Source organism: Equus asinus, chromosome 2, assembly GCF_041296235.1.
Source record: "Equus asinus isolate D_3611 breed Donkey chromosome 2, EquAss-T2T_v2, whole genome shotgun sequence".
In the NCBI taxonomy this organism is placed as follows: Eukaryota; Metazoa; Chordata; class Mammalia; order Perissodactyla; family Equidae; genus Equus; species Equus asinus.
In genome coordinates, this window is record NC_091791.1 from 84,201,323 (window position 1) to 84,222,805 (window position 21,483).

Sequence of the window (21,483 nt, forward strand, 5' to 3'; positions counted from 1 at the left end):
GCAAGGAGAAGATGCAAATTAATTCTTTAATATGGTAACGGGCTGATTACCAGAGTACTAACATACATACATAATAAACACATTCTTCTTTTGCTTAGCCTACTTTCAGGGTTTATTTGGACTCATCTTTGAAAAAAATTAATAGTTTTATTTCATTCCACTAAACTTTGATTCAGGAACTAACTGAAACTCTCACAGTGCAAAGATGCCAGGCGAATTAGCTTCATGTGTTTTTTCTACCAGGCTGAACACTTTTTCTAAAACCAAAATACTACATGGTATTTTGGAGTATTAGGTTGGCCAATACAGACCAAATTAAAGTTAAATCTCAAAAAGTAACATTTTTTTCTCTATAAAAACAAGGAAATAAATGGAAGTAACCTGAATTCCTGATTTCATTTTTCAAAATATCCCTAAATATGCTACTAATTAGGTTATGTTAATTTTGCACAAAAGTGTTTAGCAAAATGTCTCAAGATATGGTAGTCTATTTTCTACTCTGTGGCCTGGTCACATCACCAATTGCACAGAATCTAAAAATCATTCATTGTGAAAATGAGAAAATTATTCTGTACCACAAGGGAAACTATCAACAAAATAAAAAGACAACCTACTGAATGGGAGAAAATATTTCCAAATCATACATCTGATAAGGGGTTAATATCCAAAGTATACAAAGAACTCACACAAATGAATAACAAAAAAGCATGCAATCTGACTGAAAAATGGGCAGAAGATCTGAATAGACATTTTTCTGAAGAAGACATACAGATGGCCAACAGGTACGTGAAAAGGTGCTCAAATGACTAATCATCAGGGAAATGCAAATGAAAACTACCCGAGATATCACCTCACACTTGTTAAAATGGCTATTAGAAAGACAAGAAATTGGGGCTGGCCTGGTGGTGCAACAGTTAAGTTCACACGTTCCACTTCTCGGTGGCCCGGGGTTTGCCAGTTTGGATCCTAGGTGTGGACATGGCACTGCTTGGCAAAAGCCATGCTGTGGTAGGCATTCCACGTATAAAGTAGAGGAAGATGGGCATGGATGTTAGCTCAGGGCCAGTCTTCTTCAACAAAAAGAGGGGGATTGGCAGTAGTTAGCTCAGGGCTAATCTTCCTCAAAAAAAAAAAGACAGGAAGTAACAGTGTTGGCGAGGATGTAGAGAAAAGGGAACCCTTGTGCACTGTTGGTGGGAATATAAATTCGTGCAGCAACTATGGAAAATGGTATAGAGGTTCCTCAAAAAAACTACAAATAGAACTACCATATGATCCAGCAATTTCACTTCTGGGTATTTCTCTGAGAAAAACAAAAACACTAACTTGAAAAGACATATGCACCCTTGTGTTCATTACAGCATTATGCTCAGCAGCCAAGGTACGGAAACAACCTAAGTGTCCATCGACGGATGAATGGATAAAGAAAATGTGGCACATATATACAATGGAATATTATTCAGTCATAAAGAAGGAAATCTTGCCATTTACAACATTTGAGGGCATTACGCTAAATGAAATAAGTCAGACAGAGAAAGACAAATACCAAATGGTCTCACTTATATGTGGAATCAAAACCAAAAACAAAACAAACCTCACAGATACAGAGAACAGACTGGTGGTTGCTAGAGGTGAGGGGTATGTGAAACGGGTGAAAGGAGTCAAAAGGGCCAAACTCCCTGCTGTAAAACAAATCAGCCATGGGGATGTAACGTGCAGCATGGCGACTGCAGTTAACAGCACTGTGCTGCATACTGAAAGTTGCTAAGAGAGTAAGTCTGAAAAGTTCACATGACAAGAAAAAAAGATTCTGTAGCTATGCACGGTGACAGACGTGGACTAGACCTACTGCGGGGATCATTTTGCAACATGTACAAACATCGAGTCAGTATGTTCTACACCTGAAACATAATGCTCTATGTCAATTGTACCTCAATAAAAACAAAATTAGACTACGAAATGTAAGAACAAATTTTGTTTTCCAAACAGTCGTGATACCTATTAAATGTCACATGCTTGCTTCGTTACAACCAGCTACAAAACATGTCTGCTTAACTTGAATCCAAGTCAATTAAGAACAGAAATCAGCACGGAGGCCCCGCGCCGGAGGAGCAGGCTTACGCTGTATGGCTCGGAGTCTGGGAATCACCGTGGGGCTGCTGGGTGGACTGGAACTGCTGCTGTTCAAGCTCCGCCGTTTGTCCAGGTTGGGAGAGGCCTGCACAGTTATTTTATGCTGGAAATCTGTCGGATATGGAAAAAAGTGAGAACTGAGACTTCACGGTTTTAAGTTATACTCACAGCCACTTCCTGAGCACAAAGCAATAAAAGCGTAAATTTGCAGACAGTTAGGAATGAAGTGTATCTCGGAGTCTGTTTCTTAGTTTCTTATTTATCTTCCCCTTCAGGGGTCAAGTCAATAAATAATAACTCAGACTCTATGACATCTTAGGTCCAGAGACACACACACACACTCACACTCACAGAAAAACGAAATATTAATGAGTACTTATAGAACTCACATCTTCTGGGAAGGAAGAATTACCTTCATTCAGTCTGACACAGTTAAAAACAAAATTGAGATAGGAGACACCCTGCATTTAAGTAAGGCCTGATTCTGTCACTAACAAATATGGACCTCAAACCAGTGAGCAGCCTCTCTGAGCTTGTCTCCTCAACCATTAGATAGAAACGACAAGCATCTCCCAGGGCTGCTGTGGTGACTAAAATAGAAAACATAGATTATGTGGGGTTCAGGACATGCTGCCCCAAAACTTCTGAACCTGTCACATTTCTACATGACACTCCAATCTTCAAACTCAGCATACAAATACTCAGGTCTGTTTGGTCTTTATTTTCTTATGAAGGCTCCCATGTCATGTAAAATTCATATTAAATAAATTTTTATGCTTTTCCCCTGTTTATCTCTCTTTGTCAGTTTAATTTTCAGACCCAGCCAGTCTAAGAAGGTCAAGGAAAACTTTGCCCCCTACAGTTAAAAGCACTTTGTGGTCAAGGCACCCTATACCGACAGTCACTGCCACCTAACTGTAACATAGGGGAGCTGTCAGGACAGAGAGACGCCAAGATCTATGGCAATAAATGGAAGAAACAGTAATATTACCAGAGGGAAGAGGAGAGTGTTTAGGAAAACTCTGTTACCTATCAGAAAACTTATAGCAAACTTAGACACTGGTAAAAGGAATTCGTGGGCGTTCTTTGATTGATCTCCACCTTTGATTGATTTTCTATCGATGGGACTATTTTTGCAACTCAGTAGGGGCAGAGGTTAACTTGCAGATTTTGTCTGGGGACGATGAAAATAATTTCTCTCTGGCATAAAAGAATCCCAGAGGTGACGGCTTATTGCCACAGTGGGCATTACCCAGGTTTGCACTTAGCCTAATGATCTAATCCTAACATGCCTTCATTAAACTGCCCATAAACACTTAGCTCCTCAAATTCTCATCTGAACCAATTTCAACTGCTTCCTCATTAATTAATGAGTTGAATAACATCTTTGACACATGTTCACTTCATATTTGCAAGGGAGCTATAATTTACCTTTTCGAAAATTATCCTTTAAAGAACTTTAAGGAACCATGTGGTATTTGAAATGAGGAGAAATTGGAATTTGGTAGGAAAAAATCTACCCAATTATTCATGCCTGAGATCTGAAAATTTGCCTTGATATTGTCTTCTCCCTGAGCCTCCACATCCAATCAAAGACTATCTTGTAAAATCTGTGTTGTATACTCTTCCTAGAGTTACAGTTGAGAAATTTATATTGTAGGTTCTGGAGTCTGAAAACTTGCATTTGAATCCCAGTTTACCACTCACTGGCCGTATGCATTTCGGAAAAGTAACAACCTCTTTAAGTCTCACCATCTTCATTTACAAAACTGGAAAGAAACAAGTATTCCTACTTCATGGGACAGCCATGAAAAATTAAATACAAAAAAGTATAGGGGCTTGTCCCATGGCCAAATGGTTACGCTCATGCGCTCCACTTTGGTGGCCCAGGGTTCACCAGTTTGGATCCTGGGCGTGGACATATGCTCATCAAGCGATGCTGTGGCAGCGTCCCACACAGAAGACCTAGAAGGACGTATAACTAGGATATACAACTATGTACTGTGGCTTTGGGGAGAAAAAAAACAAAAAAGGGAAGATGAGAGACAGATGTTAGCTCAGGGCCAATCTTCCTCACCAAAAAAAAGCACACTTAAAAAAATTTTTTAAAAGTATAGAAAATATTTAGTGCAGGGCTCAGGACACAATAAATGCACAGCACGTGTTATGATCCTTTCTGTTCTCTCCCTCTGCACTGCCACCATCATTTCATGCCAACGCTGCTGCATCTTCTCCGTCCATCTCCCTGCATGTCCCTTTTGCCCCTCTGGTCTGTCTCACAGTCGCCAGAAGCATTTTTAAAAATGCATGCCTGACCCTGTCATTCCCCTGCTTAAAATCTTTCAAAGGCTGCATGTAATTCTTACATTACAGATCAAAATCGTAAAATACTCTATAACCCCTGCAGGTCTGAGTCTGGGTTCTTCTTGCCACTCCAGCCTCATCTTGCCCCCTTCTCCCATCACTCACTGTGGTCTACACCACGGGTCAGCAAACTTTTCCTGTAAAGTGCCAGACAGCAAATATCTTAGGCTTTGTGGGCCATATGGTCTCTGTCACAACTACTCAAATCTGCTGATGTAGCGATAGAGCTGTCATCTACAATTCATACATGAATGTGTTCCAATACAATTTTATTTATGGACATTCCAATTTAAATTTCATATAATGTGCGTGAGTCATGAAATACTCTTTTCCTTCTTCTTTTCAAGTATTTAAAAATGTGCGAAATTCATAGCTTGTGGGATGTACCAAACAGGTGGTAGGCTGGACTTGGCCATGGGGCATAGATTGCTGACCCCTGGCCAAACCACATGGGTCTTTTCTCAGTTCCTGGAAGAAACCCAGCTTTCTCTGCACGTGCTTTCTGCCTACTCTCTTCCTTTCCCCTCTGCATTTGGTAAATTCCTACTTTAAGTCTCAATTTAAATGTTAGTTCCTTAGGAAGCCTTCTATGATCTCGTAGACCAGTGACATCTGTCTTCTAATCACTGTCATATGACTTTTCCCTCACACCAGTTAATAATTACAGCAGGCGAATAAGTATTTGCTTAATTATTAGCTTCAGGTTCACCCTCCTCCCCCAATACAATGTCAGCTCTGTATGGGCAGGGCCGTCACAGTCTCCATCACGGCTGGATCCCATTCCAAAGGGCACAGGGTCTCCCACATAAAAGCTGCTTAGTAAATCTTTGCTGAATGAATATTTTCTCTGTTTAAGATTATAAGTAACCTGAGGGCAGAGATCATGTTTATTTTATTGTAATCGTTAGTACTCGGTTCATGGTAGATCCTCAGATGAGAAAATGTGCAAGGTTTTGCAACAGGATCAAACTGGTGCTTCAAGTTAATTGCTGAGAAACATATAGAAGGGTGAGAGCTGGTCTGGAAGAAAAGCAAATGGAAATGAAGTATCAGATGGAAGGCTTCCTTCATCTACCCAGTAAGAAATTACAAAAGACTGGACCAGGCAGAGCAGTTTAAGCAAAGACTGGATGCAAGGAAACAGTTCAGCAGGACACGATGACTGGCTGGATTTGCGGGGTGGAGAGGAGATGGTAAATAAAAGAAATACTCTTACCCACAGATACGAAACAGTTTATTTTAGATTGAAGTGCTTTATAAGGGTTCAACTAGCCCTGTGATGTGTCCTAACCCCATGGAAGCAAATTCTCCGTCAGCTTTTACAGCAGGAGGAGCCTCCAGCCCAGAGCAGAAGGCAGGCGGGCTCTTGCAAGCCTCCGACCAGAACACAGAGCCAGGCCACGGCATCTGAAGGACAAATCGCGAGGACAAATGATGGAAGAAGAGATACTTAGCAGAGGTCCAGTAACCAGCACGGAACGTTTGTAAGGGCAAGGAGGAGTAGCAAGGGCAAAAGGCTGGATTTTAACAATTCCTAAGACTCAGAGTGCTTCTGATCTTCTGAAAACGTGTAAATACTTTCATCCAAGGAGTAGGGGCACTCTTTGTGGGTTTTGTATGTGTGTGTTTTCTCTTTTATTATTGAGACATAATTGACACGTAACATAATATTAGTTTCAGGTGTACAGCATACTGGTTCGATATTGTGCAATGATCACAGTAAGTCTGGGTACCATCCATCACCATATTAGTTACAAATTTTTTTTTCTTGTGATGAGAACTTTTCAGATCTACTCTCTTAGCAAGTTTCAAATATACAATACAGTATCATTAACTGTGGTCACCGTGCTGTACGTTACATCGTAGGACTTTTATGTTACAACTAGAGGTTCGTACCTTTAGAGCACCTTCACCCGTTTCGCCGACCCCCCAACCCCTGCCTCAGGCAACCACCCACCTGTTCTCTGTATCTATGAGCTCAGTTTGGCTTCTGTTTGCTTTTTTAGATTCCACGTATCACTCTCTCTGTTTTAGACATAAAGAAAATATTCTTTATTATAAACATCCTTGTCCCTACGAAGCAGGGAAAGGTAGATGCTGTTCCAGTTATGCCTTTAGGAAAACTAAAGCTGAATTAAGTGACCCTGGCTGATGTTCAGTTTTTCTTTGTACTTGCTGGAATAACTGTTCTCAAGATATCTGCTCATAGCAGATTATCACACGGTCCACAGGCTTTGGGGTAAAATACTTACATTTTTATTGGCAATATTTGTGTTCCATTAAGGAAGCTAACGTGGCCCCAGTGGGAATAGTCATTTTTAACTGAAAGTGGTAGCATTCTTCAGAGAATCCTCATGCGGCCTTTGCCGTCTCTGCCCTGCACACGTGCGTGCACCCGCTCTCACCCTCACCCACGGGAGGCAGAGGGCTGTGCCGGCTTTTGGCACTTCTGAAGCAGCTGAGCTAGAATGCCAGTGCTTTAGAGACATGCCAACTTTTGAAGCCTTTAACACCTCTCTGCTTTGTTTTATTGTGTTCAAAAACCACAACTTTGGTTCAAAATAAACACAAGACAGAGGGAGTGACACAAAGTGGTCACGATATAAAAATATCTACCATGACCATTCTTTTTCTTTCTACAAATTCCAGGAAATTCCAAGAATTCAGGAAGTATACTTTAAAAACTGCAATCTTACATTATGATATCTCATTTTGTAAGCATTTATCTTCGTTATTTGGTAGCCACCCATGAAGGATTGCCAGCAAGAATAAGTACATTTGAGGTTTCTAGCAATAAGTCACCATAGCTACAAATAGACATAAGATTAAAAGTTATCATCAGTGATTCTGAAGTCACGATAGCCATAAATAGTCATAAGATTGAAAGTTACCATCAGTGATTCTGAAGGACAAAATGACAATAATTAGACAATTATTCACATTTAATAACAAATTTTTGAAAGATTTACAACAAGTATTAAGGGCCAGTTTGTAGGAGTCTCAAATACATTTCTGTGAGATGTTGTAAACTGGTTACACATAAACAAAAATCCTGCAAAAGGGGTTTAAGTAATCTGGTCTGCTGAAAGGAAGGTACCACCACTGTGCAAAGCTATTACCTATCCGATGTTGCTTCCTTAGCAGCGTACCATCAAATTGTACTAAAATTTGGTAACTCAAAGAATTTTCTAGCAGATGATAACACTGGAATCAGCCAACTCCTTTGAACTCAAGGCACAAATAATTGCTTTCTTTTCTATACTAAGCAAAATTCCTGAAGGAGAAAAATAATTATTTTTATAGTTATCATTCTCTCCAGCTCTCTGGATGTGTGTCCTACTTTGGGACATTGTGCTAGGAAACTGTGTGGCGGGTGGGGTGGGGGAGGGGGTGTAGAGTCAGCGAATTCTAATGAGAAAAAGAGCTGCCATAGAGGCAACAGTCACAGCAATATAGCGCCACCCTGTGGGCAGAAGCGGTAACTGCCACACTAAATTACAGAAGCCGAATTTCATTCCCTCAGGATGGATCAGGATTATAGCAGTAGACTTTTTAGTTACTTCTTAACTGAAAACTTATTAAGTGCCACAAGGTAAATAAATGTTTCACTAAAATGTCCCCTCTATTCTCAGAAAGAGAAACAAAGCCAAATCGTGCAATCCAGTAATAATATAAATCTAACAAAAATAGTCAAATATATTCAGTCTGCTTTGAATAAATGCAAGGTATTAGCCAAGCAACATTTGAGGAGAAAAACAAGAGTGAAAGTTTGACCTCAGGAATCCTGAGATATTTTACTTAACCACTCTCCCATTGAAGATTAAAGAATCATCGGAATGATTTTATTTTTTCCCCCAGGTTTATTTGCCATCAGTTTATCATTAGCCACCCATCCCAAAGTGTTCCAAGGGAATCAACGAATACTAATTATGATAACAGTCATCACCCAGAAGGATACTGATAGAGCTAAAAACGAGAAGAAAACTCACATGGAGTACCCGAGTTTTTCTATCATCTGTATGTGAAAGCAGAAGCCTCATCATAAATAAAATAGACTATTTTAAACTATATCTGACATACAAGATGATCCAGTCAGTGGTCCTCCAAGTTGCACTTGGGCTAAAAGCAAATATCAGAAAAGAACCTGGAAAACTACCTTTTTTTCCGCCTAGAGAGGTCAAAGGTAAAACGAATAATGACCCATTGCCTATTCTCACCTCATCAAACCAAATAATCAATAATGTATACCGTGGTCTCATTACTACTCCACACTGGCAATTTTCTGATCAATTGAGGACTCCTGCAATAACCTAAAAAGCCACAGTACGCTGTAAAGCTTCCAGTATTTCATAATAAGTATTTCACAAGACAATTTATACATACTTCAAATAAAACAAATCTGTCATGATTGTTATTTAAATCAAATTTCCATGCCGTTAACAAACACCTTAGGGAAACACTAGAATCTATAAAACACTCCAGTAGATAATACATACATAGAGAAATAGGCTGATACAGATACAGAGATATCTAACGCACATTCTATAAAAGTGCAGCCGGCTCTTGTTCTGTCACCATTCTGCCCTGGTATTACAATGAGTCACACAGCTATTTGGTTTTCCTTAAATCAAGCATAACACATAATATTAAAGAACTTAATTTCGTGAATTAATATGTTTGTTATACTCTATTCTGTTGAGTTTCTCCCAACACATGTATCTTTTTATGTTATTGTCACAACGTTTAAAAAATATTTTTAAAAGCTTCCCTAGATTTACTGGTTCGTTTTCTATCTTAAGGATTTTAAGCCCTCAGAGGAAAGCAGGCATGTAATTGAAGTACTTGATATTTTTTGTTTAAAATGCTAACAGCAACATGAGTGTCCCAAATGAACTCAGCTACCGGATAACCTTATAGATCCTTGCAGAAGCAATAAATTTAACGATAAAGTAGGAATAGTTTTATTGTTGTAGATTTTCACGATGCCATGTAATGCTGGTTCAGGGCAATCAGCTAAAAAGGAACTCTGCTTTGATTTCAAAAGGAGTAAATGGATAAATCCATTAATAAGAAAGTACGCTGAGCATTAAATGCTCAGCATGAATTACCGCAATGCACGCTGCGTGCTGTTTCACCCGGGAACACTCGTGAGGTCATTACATCATGACCGTGAACTGAAGCAAGCAATGGAAGCTACTTATTTCTATAAGGTTTGAAAATCTCATTCCCCCATCTCTTCCAAGTTGTGGTGAAACAAACAAGTTGTTTAAAGGGATGACATACGAGAGTCTTACGAAACATGGGTACAAAATCCTACCTGAAGGTAAACTGATTCGATGTCCATCTTTGAGCTTTAAACGACTTCTCTTGAACTTGCCCTTCCTCCTCTTCACATTCGGCTTCTCCTGGTTTAACTGGAATATCAAAATGTTGAGCTCCCGCTCCAGCACGTCAATCTCGCGCTCTGCCAGCTGCTGCTCCCGCCGCTTCAGCAGCTCCTCCTGAGACTTCTGCTGGAGGGCGGCGCGGGTCAGCTCCTCCTCACGGGACCGCAGCTCCTGCAACAGAGTCACACCAACGTCAGCAGGGAGGAGAAGGTGCCTCTCCCACAGTCCACCCACCTGGTCATTCGAGTCCTCACGGGGCGGCCCACTTGGCAGTCAAGGGATCAGGGCTAAGACCTTTCCAGAACATCACCAACTCAGACTGAAACCAAAGCCTGTGCACAGGCTCCATCTTGCACTTTCAGTTTTATGATCCTAAACCGCAAATTTTTAAAATCTGATTTGTATTTTATCTCCCCAAAGCCCCAGTATGTAGTTGTATATCCTCGCTGTAAGTCCTTCTAGTTCTCCTATGTGAGATGCCGCCACAGCACGGCTTGATGAGCAGTGTGTAGGTCCACACCCAGGAATCTGAACTGGCCAACCCTGGGCTATGGAAGCAGAGCGCTATGAACTTAACCACTATGCCACTGGGCCGGCCCCCTAAATCTTGTTTTAAGATTTCTCTCTCTTCATTTCTAGCCTTTATAATCACCTAACACATAAAATGGACACATAGCAACAGAGTATCGATGTGAATGGCCAATTTTAAAATAAAGCCAAAAGTTAAAGCTTGACTAATTAAAGGATAATTATTCTAGTTACAACAGACTGCAGTTCAGATTTCTTCACTTAGGGACTTCCTTAGGGCATTTAAGAACTTGCTTAGAGATTAAAACATTTTGGTGGAGAGATTATGGCAAAAAACAAAGCTAATGTGTCGAGTCAGTTGGAGGCTCATCAGAAATTAAAACCAGACCTCTCTAAAATTGTAAGCCAACAGAATAAGTATATTCAGTAGACAAAGAACTTCTCAGGATCCCATGGATGAATGGAAGGTATCACTTTATACACAGATATCATGAAATAGCTAAATAAAAGTCCCTCTGTCACAATACTTACTGATTAAAAATCTAACCTCCTCTTAGTTTTGGTTTTAAAACTATAGAACTCCTGAGAAACAGAACATCTATGAACTGAACATCTATTAGGAAAAAAATTATTCAACAGTAAAGCTGAGAATGCCACAAAGTTTTTAAATCCCATTCTTATTTCATTTCTGTAAAGTGTTCTGTACTTTACCAGAGACATAAATATTGCTTTTAGTGTTGAATTACTTTCTCTTCTAGATTATCCTGCTACTAAATCAAGCACTCACGTAGAAATCAAGGCCTTTGCAAACTTTTGTTTCCACTGCTCCGGACAAACTTAATCTTAGAATACCTAACTACCAAAAACTTTGTTAGAAACTCCACGTTCTCAGGTAGAGGTTTGGGCTGTGAGTTTTGACAGCTATGAGTGTCGCGCAAACATGTCAGATTTTATAGCAGCAGGCCACACTTTACACAGGCCCACCTCAAAAATACTGATGCACGAAGAAACACTGTAGGATGCAGGCTCATGGAAGAAACCAGAGCTGAACCATGGGACTAAAATACCAACTCAATTCTGCTAATCCCTTGGCATTTTACAGATGGGCTCAAAGAATAATGGGAAGCCATCTGTCAGTACAATTATCATAGAGGAAACAAACAGAAGGCTATCCTTCCATAAATAAATAAATATCAAGAAGAGACTAGAGAGCTCTAAAAACCAAAAATTTATTTATTCAGATCAAACTAATTCCAAACTTATGGTAATTCTACCAAATTTCAAGTCCACCAAAGTTTCACCTTTGATTCATCTTTGAAACATGAGTTTTTCTAAACAATGGTCATAAACAAAATTATGAGAAATGATTTACTTAAGACCAACTGATATTCAAATCACTGCTGCTAATATGAACCAGCTGATTCTTGAAGAGCAGATCAGTAGCTCTTTATTACTTTGTGCCAGACATACATTACTATTTATTACTTAAAAAAGAGAAGAAGAGGGGCTGGCCCCGTGGCCGAGTGGTTAAGTTCGCGCACTCCGCAGCAGGCGGCCCAGTGTTTCGTTAGTTCGAATCCTGGGCGCGGACATGGCACTGCTCATCAGACCACGCTGAGGCAGTGTCCCACATGCCACAACTAGAAGAACCCACAATGAAGAATACACAACTATGTACCGGGGGGCTTTGGGGAGAAAAAGGAAAAAAATAAAATCTTAAAAAAAAAAAAAAAAAAAGAGAGAAGAAGAAAATGTCACTTGCTAAAAAAAATTCTGGAATCCATTATTTAACTGGTGGCTTTCTACTATCTGCTTGTCCAATTTGGAGATTTAACTGTAGTGCATTTGGGGCAGAGGATCATTTCCAGTCAACTTCCAATTTCTTAGTCACTACTGTCTGCCCTTTTGTTAAGATATTAGTTTTCAGCGGTGTTGATATCAATCCAATTAGCCATTGTGAAATGGAATGGCATGAGGAAGCGATAAGGGCAGCAAATTCAGTCAGGCTTTCTGTGTGTTACTACTACAGTAACTGAATAAGAAACCACTTTTAAATCCAGGTCCCAGGCTAAAATGTGAATCCCCTTGCAACGACTCTATGAAGAAAAAAATCACTTGCCTACGACTTCATGAGACAGAAAAAGAAGATCAAAGAGAAAGCATCCAAAGTACTCTTCTTTCTCACTGAATTTTAGAACACTGAAAAGAAAAAAGGAGAGAAAGTCTGGGGTATTAGAATTCCTTTGAATACTTTGAAATTATGAAGCACACAAAAAATTCTTTCGGTTGCTGAGATTAGCAAGCAGGAGTATTTGTTTAATTGCTTGACACAGGCATTCTACTAATGGCAAAGCCAGGTTCCTGGCAGTAGACGTCAATCATTAACAGCGACATGCCTTCGCACAGTGGCTCAAAGACAGATGCATGCACCCAGTGCACGCAGACAGCCACAGAGAGATAAGAAGGTCGGAATTCAGGGAGGAACTGGTATCTATGGAGGCCACAGCTCACTGAATAACACAGAGCACAGCCAAGTCACTCACCATTAATTCCAAGTCTGACGCCTCCCACCTTAAGCAATCAGTGAACAATAGAGGCAGATAGAGCACATACTGTGCTTTTGACTCCATCAAAAAAGATGCAATTAGAAACCTCTGAGCAAAAAAAGTGTTATATATCCTTTAATTGTAAATCAAAGGCTCAGAAGATACTTCTTATGCTGTATTTCAAGGAGGAGCACAAAAATCACATACAAAGAAAAAGCAAAGGTACCACTATAGGATAGCTCAAAAACGAATCCAAAGATAACAAAGAAACTCCTATAAACCTCAAAACAGAGAAAGGGCACACATCCCACCTTGAAGCAAGCTTTTTGACTTTTACACCACATTTAAAAAGAATTAACTCACTGGATATGCCCCTAACCTGCAGTTTTATAAATAATTACCAATAATGAGAAATAAATAAAATAGTTTAAAATAAGGATTAGTAATAACATCACTTCCAAATTTTAAATTCTGTGATTTCAAGTTTTATTCTTTCTCTAAGCCCTCTCCCATCCCCTCCAAGTCTTTGTTGTCTTTGCTACTAAACATTTCACTTTAGGATTCCTGAAAACAATTTGGGGAAGTCTAAAAAGAAAATCAGTCTTTATCACTGTAAGTCAAAAAAATGTATTAAAGTTTCCGAGAAACATATTTATAATCTCTCTGATAGTAATCCTTCAGAGAACGGCAGGATTTAAAAAGTCATCCAGTCCGTCATTTTCAAGCATCATGGCTCAGAATGCCTGGGCCCGGAACGGGGGTGGCTGCCAGAACCTGCCCCGGCTGCAGGCAAAGCCACCCCTTTCTTTGTTCTGAGGTTAAATCTTAACACTTAACACTTATTTAGCACTTACTAACAGGCACTGCTCTGAGCACTTTGGTAGTTACTCATTTAAGCACCAGCCCCTCCCCACCCCCACACACCAGATCCCCAGGGAGATTCAATGAGAATGAGGAGGAGGAGGCGGAGGAGGAGGCAGGGAGAGAACAGTCACAGGTCAGCAAAGGGCACAGCCCCAGCTCCGACCCAGCTGTCTGGCTCAGTCCTGGGTCTTCACCACCACACTAGATTGCTATAGATTTTGGAATTCCACTAAAGACTTAATATTAAAAAAAAGGGAGCGGAGGGTGTATCACCATCACTTTTAGAACCCCACATAGCTGTCCCCTGCAGTCTACTGGAGTTCTCTGAGGCAAGGAGCTGAGCAGCTGACGCAGGGTCTGCTGCACAGCTAGACAGCTCCAAACGTCAGAAAGTTGTTGATTCGGGGAGCAGATTTTAATCCCTGGAGTATTCACCCAAGAGGTCCTACTTCTGAACTCTGAAACAACATGAAACATATTTCCTCCCTCCTCTACTAGAAAGTTCTTCCAGTATTCGAGGGTAGCCCCCACAATCTACCCCCCACCCCCACTTCTGTCCTCTGCCTGCTCAGGTTTCCAGGCTCCTCTCCTGCCTTCCCGCCCTGCTCCTTGGGAGTCTCTTTAAAAGCTGGTGCCCACAATCAAACACAGCACTGAATACGATTGGAGCAGAATCAAACAGCACTGTTATTTCCTATTACATGAGCTCTATGTATACACTGGCAATGGCAGGGTCGAAGGTTGCATTTGCCCGTTGTGTATTTTTCAACTTACAAAACACTGAAAGATCTAAGGAAGAGAGTGAATTATAAGCCTACAGCTTAAAAATATGACTTTACAGGGAAAAAATGACTTTAGCAGCTTACATATTTCTCTATAACCTTTATTTTTAATCATTTTAAACTATGAAATATTTTAAATACGCTACAATTAGAGAGAACAGCAAATATCTACGCACTCACCCTCGCTATTTAACAGATGCTAAATTTTTACCTTCTCGTTTTCGGACGTGTTAAAGTCCTCTGTGCGTCAGACTATGCTATGCCACCCCTCTTCAGATCTGCTGTTCTCAAGTAGGTTGCATCCTTCTTCTACCTACACTTTTAGACCTTTTGTACATTTGAATAGTACTGTTTTATAAAGTCCCATAAATGGTATATAATGTAACTCTTCTTTTGCAACTTGCTTTTTCCACCCAATATTATGTTTGAGATTCACGCATGTTGAAACATGTAGCTAGAGTTCATTCCTTTTAACTACTATACAGATTTCCACTGTAAGAATATATAACACTTTAGGTACTTATTCCCATATTAATGTATACTGGGGTTGTTTCCAATTTTTCACTATTACAAATAATACTTAAGTGAATAACCTTAATTTCCGTATGTGCATGTGTGTGAGTTTCTCAAGAACATATAACCAGAAGTTAAACAGCTCAGTTGTATGCTTTTTATAGCATAAGAGTCATAACAGAATTCATAAAATTTATACTTTTAAATTCCCTTTTCACTTAAAACAGTAATAATACTAATTGCTAATATCTCTCACCTAATAAAATACATATCAGGAACATATCAAGAAAGCTTACTGAGGTTTATTCAATGTATTTATTTAATGCGTACCATGTACTGAGTACTTTGTTCAATGCTGTGGATGAAAACGACCAAGAATGAATAGCAAAGCTCATGAAGTTCTTATCCAGCAGAAAAGGCAGACCAAGAACAATTAAATAAACAGATAATAATAAAGTATGACTCTAGTGCCAGCCACGATGAGGAAGTGCAGGATACTACGACAGACAGTTTATCTGGTGCAGCAGAGGAGGGAAGGGAGCTCTGAAGGACTGAAAACAAAGAAGCCAGCAATTGAGTGGTGGGGATAAAAGCTAGTGAGGGGACAGTTGAGAACACTGTCCTCAACAGAAAAAAGAACATATACAAAGGCCAAAAGTCAAGTGCATGGCACCAGAAGAACTGAGAGGAATTCAGTATGGCTGAGGACACAGTGAAGGTAAATAAGGAAGGACAAAGGGAGTTGATGAGGAACTGGAGTTGGCCACTGAAGAAAGGATACTCAGATTTGCATTTTAGAAGGGTCACTCGTGGTGGGGGATAAGTTAGGGGAGCAACACTGGACACAGAGCAACTAGGGAGGATGCTGTTGCCGTAATGCTGGCGCTAAGTGAGGACAACACGAACTAGGGGAGTGAATTACCACTGATAGTCTTTGTCACATAGGAGATCACGAGAAGTATCTTCAAAGACCTTTGAGACTGGGTACCTAAGAGAACAGTAATCCCATTACGATAAAAAGGAAGCAGAATGAGCGAAGGCAGAGGGGGAGCGAGGAGGAAGTTTTGACTTCAGTGTTCGGCTGGAAACTGGTGCCAGGAAGGTACATCAAGCCCCCTTTCAAAACTTGTCAACAACGTCCTGATGCCTGGCTTGGCATTCAAAGCACCATTCCCCAGGATACAGACTGCCATATCATGCATCTTTGTATCCTAGGACTCTAACACTGTTCCCAGCGCACAAGAGATAGTCATATATGCTCGCTGAAAAAATTGTAACATTGAAAGAACAATTTTCCCATAGACACATTTTTTTTTTGAGGAAGATTAGCCCTGAGCTAACATCTGCTGCCAACCCTTCTTTTTTTGCTGAAGAAGACTGGCCCTGAGCTAACATCTGTGCCCATCTTCCTCCATTTTATATGTGGGATGCCTGCCACAGCATGGCTTGCCAAGCGGTGTCATGCCTGCACCTGGGATCCGAAATGGCGAACCCCGGGCCACCGAAGTGGAACATGCGAACTTAACCGCTACGCCACCGGGCCAGCCCCCCATAGACACATTTTTAAATTATATATTTTTTTTAAGAAAATTTGCACTTTGGGGAATACCTATGACATATCTTGCATTAATTGCCAGTTCAGCAAAATGACAGTAGAAGAAGCTACTCAAGGACAGAATTTGGGCATATCATGTCTTGGTATTCCGCACAGTATTATATATATTAGCTCAAGAAATGCTTATGAGTATATATTCAAACCACAGCTTGTTATTCCTTCTTTTGCCCTTTCCTTTGCACTTCGGTTGGTTACAGGCCTTTAGTATCATGGTCAATGTGAAAGTCTAGAGATGTAATGCAGAGCCATACCACGTAAACCAAGGTAATTTTGCCATGGGAGAATGACTCTCAGCTACACTACAATGCCATGTTTCAATGTCATAATTGGAATTAGCAAGTGGACCCTGTGCTAGCAAAGCATTACTGCCTACTTAAAAAGAATTCCACTATTTTAGAATCATAAATATAAAAGGTATAAAAATTCCTTCCTGGAAGATTGTAAGGCTTTATAAAGATTATCAAGACCTTGCAACGTTATGCTTTGGCCCATAAATTCATTGCACACACAGCAGAGGAATTTAACATATTGAACAATTATACAACTTGGACAACCAGAATAAACCCTGATTCCTCAAAATGCTCAAGTAGTACAAAATGTCTTTAACAAAGTAACTGCAGCCACTGCAGCACAGAACCATGCCTTGACCTTGGGGTTCTTCAGTGCCCGTTAACAGGCACGTGTCACCAGGCAGAGGAGATCAGTTAACTGAATTCACTCTCCAACAAGGCTGCCTTCAATTAGGTGTGTTTTTACTTCTCATATTTCACTTTGGAGGTAGTAGCACAAATGCAGCTTCATCGTACTTAACATATAGGTTTTTTTCTTCTTCTTTTTAAAATATATTAACCAACCAGAGCTTAATTCATCATATTAGAAGTTCAAAAATTACATATTTACAAGTTTCTCCAACAAAGCAATGCCTTGGAGATAAAAAGGAGGTTTTGGGAGGTAGACTAGCATAAAACAGGTTTCAGAAGGCATAATTAAAAACAACCTGTAGATCTTTAAATTCTGATTTGCATCAACCAAGTGTAAGAAGACATATTTGAGACAAACTATGACATTTGACTATGGAGCATTACGTGACATCAAAGAATTACTGTCACTTTTTAAGATAATAATGGCAAGAAAGTTATTTTTAAAATTCTTACCAGTTAGAGATGCATATTGAATCGTTTAAGGGTAAAATGATGTAAGTCGAGGATTTAACTTAAAATAACCCAGTTTAAAAAAAAGATGATAATGGGGAAATGAGATGAACAAAATGACAAAATATTGACAATTACTGAAGCTGGTTAACGCATACAAGTGGTTTATTACGCTAGTCTTTTTTTTTTTTTAACATTTGAAAGTTCTCCTAATAAAAGGTTGTTTCCTTTCCAAGTACACGTTTCAAGTACAATTCTGTTTTGTTTTAATTGAAAAGCCAAGAATCGACAAATATTGATGTCTGAAAATATTTTAGAATAATGCTGAGTGGTTCTTGACTCATTTTCACAATCTTCATAAATGTGAGTATATTATGCAATTATATATATCTCTCTCACCTTTTCCTTTGTTCTCAGCTCATCAAACATTTGTTGAATTTCCAGCTTCCAGTCATCTTGCATGGAATGAAAAGATTCTTGAGGCATTTCAGTCATAACCGCCCCTTCGATAGCAGTCAGTTGTTCAAGAATTAAGCCAAATGATGGACGAATATGAGGGTCTTGTTGCCAGCATTCTACAATAAGCAAGAATCACATAAACTCCATTTCTGAGCAGAGTTTGGATTATTAGCCCATGTTGATTATGACTGCTGAAGATTTTTAAAATCTATTGATAATAATTTTGAAAATTTTATTTTACACAGTGTCCATGTCAGCAGCATGCATAATAATTACTATCAGACAAGGCTCTTCTTGCTTATATTATATGATATTAACATGTGGACGTGTGCTTTCCAAGCCTTATCACGAAGTCTGTGTCTTCTGGCCTAAGCTGCCCTGGCCAGATGACTTCCTGACACAGAGTCTAGAACTCAACCCAAGAACACCAAAGTCTCAAGAGAGGTTCTAAGAAATAGGATAATAATGAAGTAAGGCAACTTGCTGCTTATAAAAAGAGGGAGTTAATTTTTAAAAGATAAGGATCAAATAAAGCCATGGCAAAACCATGTCAGTTAAGAACGTAAAACATTTTTGATCACTAGGTAAAACAGCAGATGTGGAGCCAATTCAATATCGTCTTTGAACTCTACTAGCATATGTGGTGCAAACTTTATTACCATTCTGTTAAATTTTATACAAAAATAAGTCACTGATAAAACTGGATTGTTTTTAACTTACTTAGTTCATCAAAACTTTACGTGACATCAAAGACAAGGTTTCTAACTCTTAAAATAAAATAATTACTTAAAAGCATTTGAAAATTAGAATCACAGAATTACTCTTCTAGTTAAAGACACAGATGTTCTAATGAGCAAGTCCCCTTCCCTACCCGCCAGACACACAAAAACAGATGTGTGCAAATACCTTTCATGAGCTTGGCAAACGGCTCAGGGCAGGTGGATGGAACAGGCAGAGTGAGCTTATTGACGGCGACCCCATAAGCCACAGCAAGACCGTCAATGCCACGATAAGGGACTTCTCCCGTGAGCAGTTCCCATAGCAGGACTCCATAGCTAGAAAGCAAAGTTGTTATCAAGTTAAACGGGTCACATGGTGCTGTTTCCTTAGGACACAACCAGTGGGGCAAATGCATCGGTACCTTCAGCCGGCTCCTAGTAAGGATCTTCTCTTACAACAGAGTCCATAAGTGGCCCTTACCCCAAGGTGAGAGGTGGGCTCTTCCAGTTAACACGCAAACACATGCAAATACACTTCTTCCCAGAAATCAGTTAAACATTCGTTATAGGAATGAAAACTACTTAGTGAACAGGAAAGCTTAGGGGCAGCACATAACTGAATTAAACAGGGTGCAGAACCAGGCCACACTTTAAGAGTAATGTTTTAAGAGTTTTGATGTTGCTCCTTCTACCTCATTTTTCCCACACCTACACAGAACTCTTGAGGATTGCTATGACACTGAAGATTCTAGTCCTACTGATATCTCATGCCACACATCACAGGACTGAGATCGAATCATACTATTTAAATAGTTTTTTGAAACTGTTTATCTGTATGCCTCTCCTTTTATATTTTAGACTTGTTACTAATGTTTCCACCATATCACTCAACAGTAATGGACAAAAGAAATTGATGTGGGGCTCCGTGGTGCCTGCTGGTAGTACACAAAATCTTTTTCTTTCTTTGCTGAGGAAGATTCCTCCTGAGCTAACACCTGCTGCCAATCTTCTTCTTTTCGTATTGAGCTGCCGCCATAGCATGGCCACTGACAGACGAGTGGCATAAGTCTGCCCCTAGGAACTGAACCCGGGCTGCCAAAGTGGAGCACGCCGAACTTAACCACTAGAGCACTGGGGCTGGCCCCCAAAATCTCTTTTTGGCAATGGAGAAAGTTGAAGCGAAATAAGAGTGAAAACAAAGGACCACCTCAGCTGCCATGCTCTCTAAAGGTCAGCAGAGGTCACGCGGGTTCACCACTGCCTCAGTTCTTCAAAGGCAAGTGTAATTACAAACAAGAACAAGAAAACTCACATGGAAGGACTTCTAAATGAATTTTTTATTTTATTTTATTTTTTTTTTTTTTTAAGATTTTATTTTTTCCTTTTTGTCCCCAAAGCCCCCCGGTACATAGTTGTGTATTCTTCGTTGTGGGTTCCTCTAGCTGTGGCATGTGGGACGCTGCCTCAGCGTGGTCTGACGAGCAGTGCCATGTCCGCGCCCAGGATTCGAACCGACGAAACACTGGGCCGCCTGCAGCAGAGCGCGCGAACTTAACCACTCGGCCACGGGGCCAGCCCCTCTAAATGAATTTTTTAAATGAAGCCGAAGGACAGAATTTCACTCCACATCCACACCACAGATTTAAGGTTTAAGATTTTAAGGTGCCTCAATTCAAGGTAGCACACAGTGGCATGGAAATGAGCCTTGTTCCTTAGAGATACTCAGTCTCTTCTACGATACAGGTCAGTACCTCTGTCTCCCCTTTCATCTTCTTCAAAACATAAAGTACACTCAAATTATCTTTTGTGAAAGCATAAAAAACTAGAGTCACTCCAGACGACTCACTTGCCTTTAAATTGAAACACATAAGCATATAAGGAACATACATTTACTTTCTTTTTCAATTCTATTAATGTAACTAGTACAGTCCTATCTATTTTCCTAATCTTTTAAAACTTCATTAGCTTTAGGTAAAAAAAAAAAAGCTTGAAATTTAGATTATCTTCTGATCTTAAGAGATGCGAGGATGCACCGTGTCACTAATACAAGAGAAAAAGCCCTCTAGGAAGAAGACTTGCTCTACAAAGAGCTGGAAAGTCTTTGGGCTCCAGGTTCAGGTCATCCTGGATAGATAACTTGTCATTTAAAGACCTCTGCATTAGTGCCTATCGGACTTGAGACCATCTACTGAAAACATTCAGAAAAACAATGTAAAAACAACAGATTGGACCAGTCAAAGGGGCCTTAGGGATCATCCAGCTGATATGCTACTGGCCCTGAGCACAGAGATTTGAGTCCTGAGGACCCGGGGCTCCTGCCCTGAACAGGAGGAGTTATAGCGCACCATGAAAAACAACTGGATCTGGAGGCAGCAGACCTGAGTCTGGGCTTTGGGAGTATCACTTCTTACTAGTTACCTCT

General features: G+C 40.0%; 1 protein-coding gene across 2 annotated transcripts in view; it reads right to left on the reverse strand.

Annotated features, from left to right (window-relative positions):
- Nucleotides 1–21,483, reverse strand: part of MAP3K21 (mitogen-activated protein kinase kinase kinase 21) — a 56,342-nt gene that overhangs the window by 14,255 nt on the left and 20,604 nt on the right. Inside the window, exons 3-6 of one of the 2 annotated variants that reach the window (XM_014854586.3) lie at nt 19,249–19,397; nt 18,283–18,458; nt 9,815–10,055; nt 2,122–2,244 (exon numbers count right to left, since the gene is read on the reverse strand). In XM_014854586.3, the coding sequence (XP_014710072.3) occupies nt 2,122–2,244; nt 9,815–10,055; nt 18,283–18,458; nt 19,249–19,397 (689 nt within the window). The remainder of the gene's footprint in view (nt 1–2,121; nt 2,245–9,814; nt 10,056–18,282; nt 18,459–19,248; nt 19,398–21,483) is intronic. The other variant, XM_070492532.1, reaches the window with a different exon arrangement.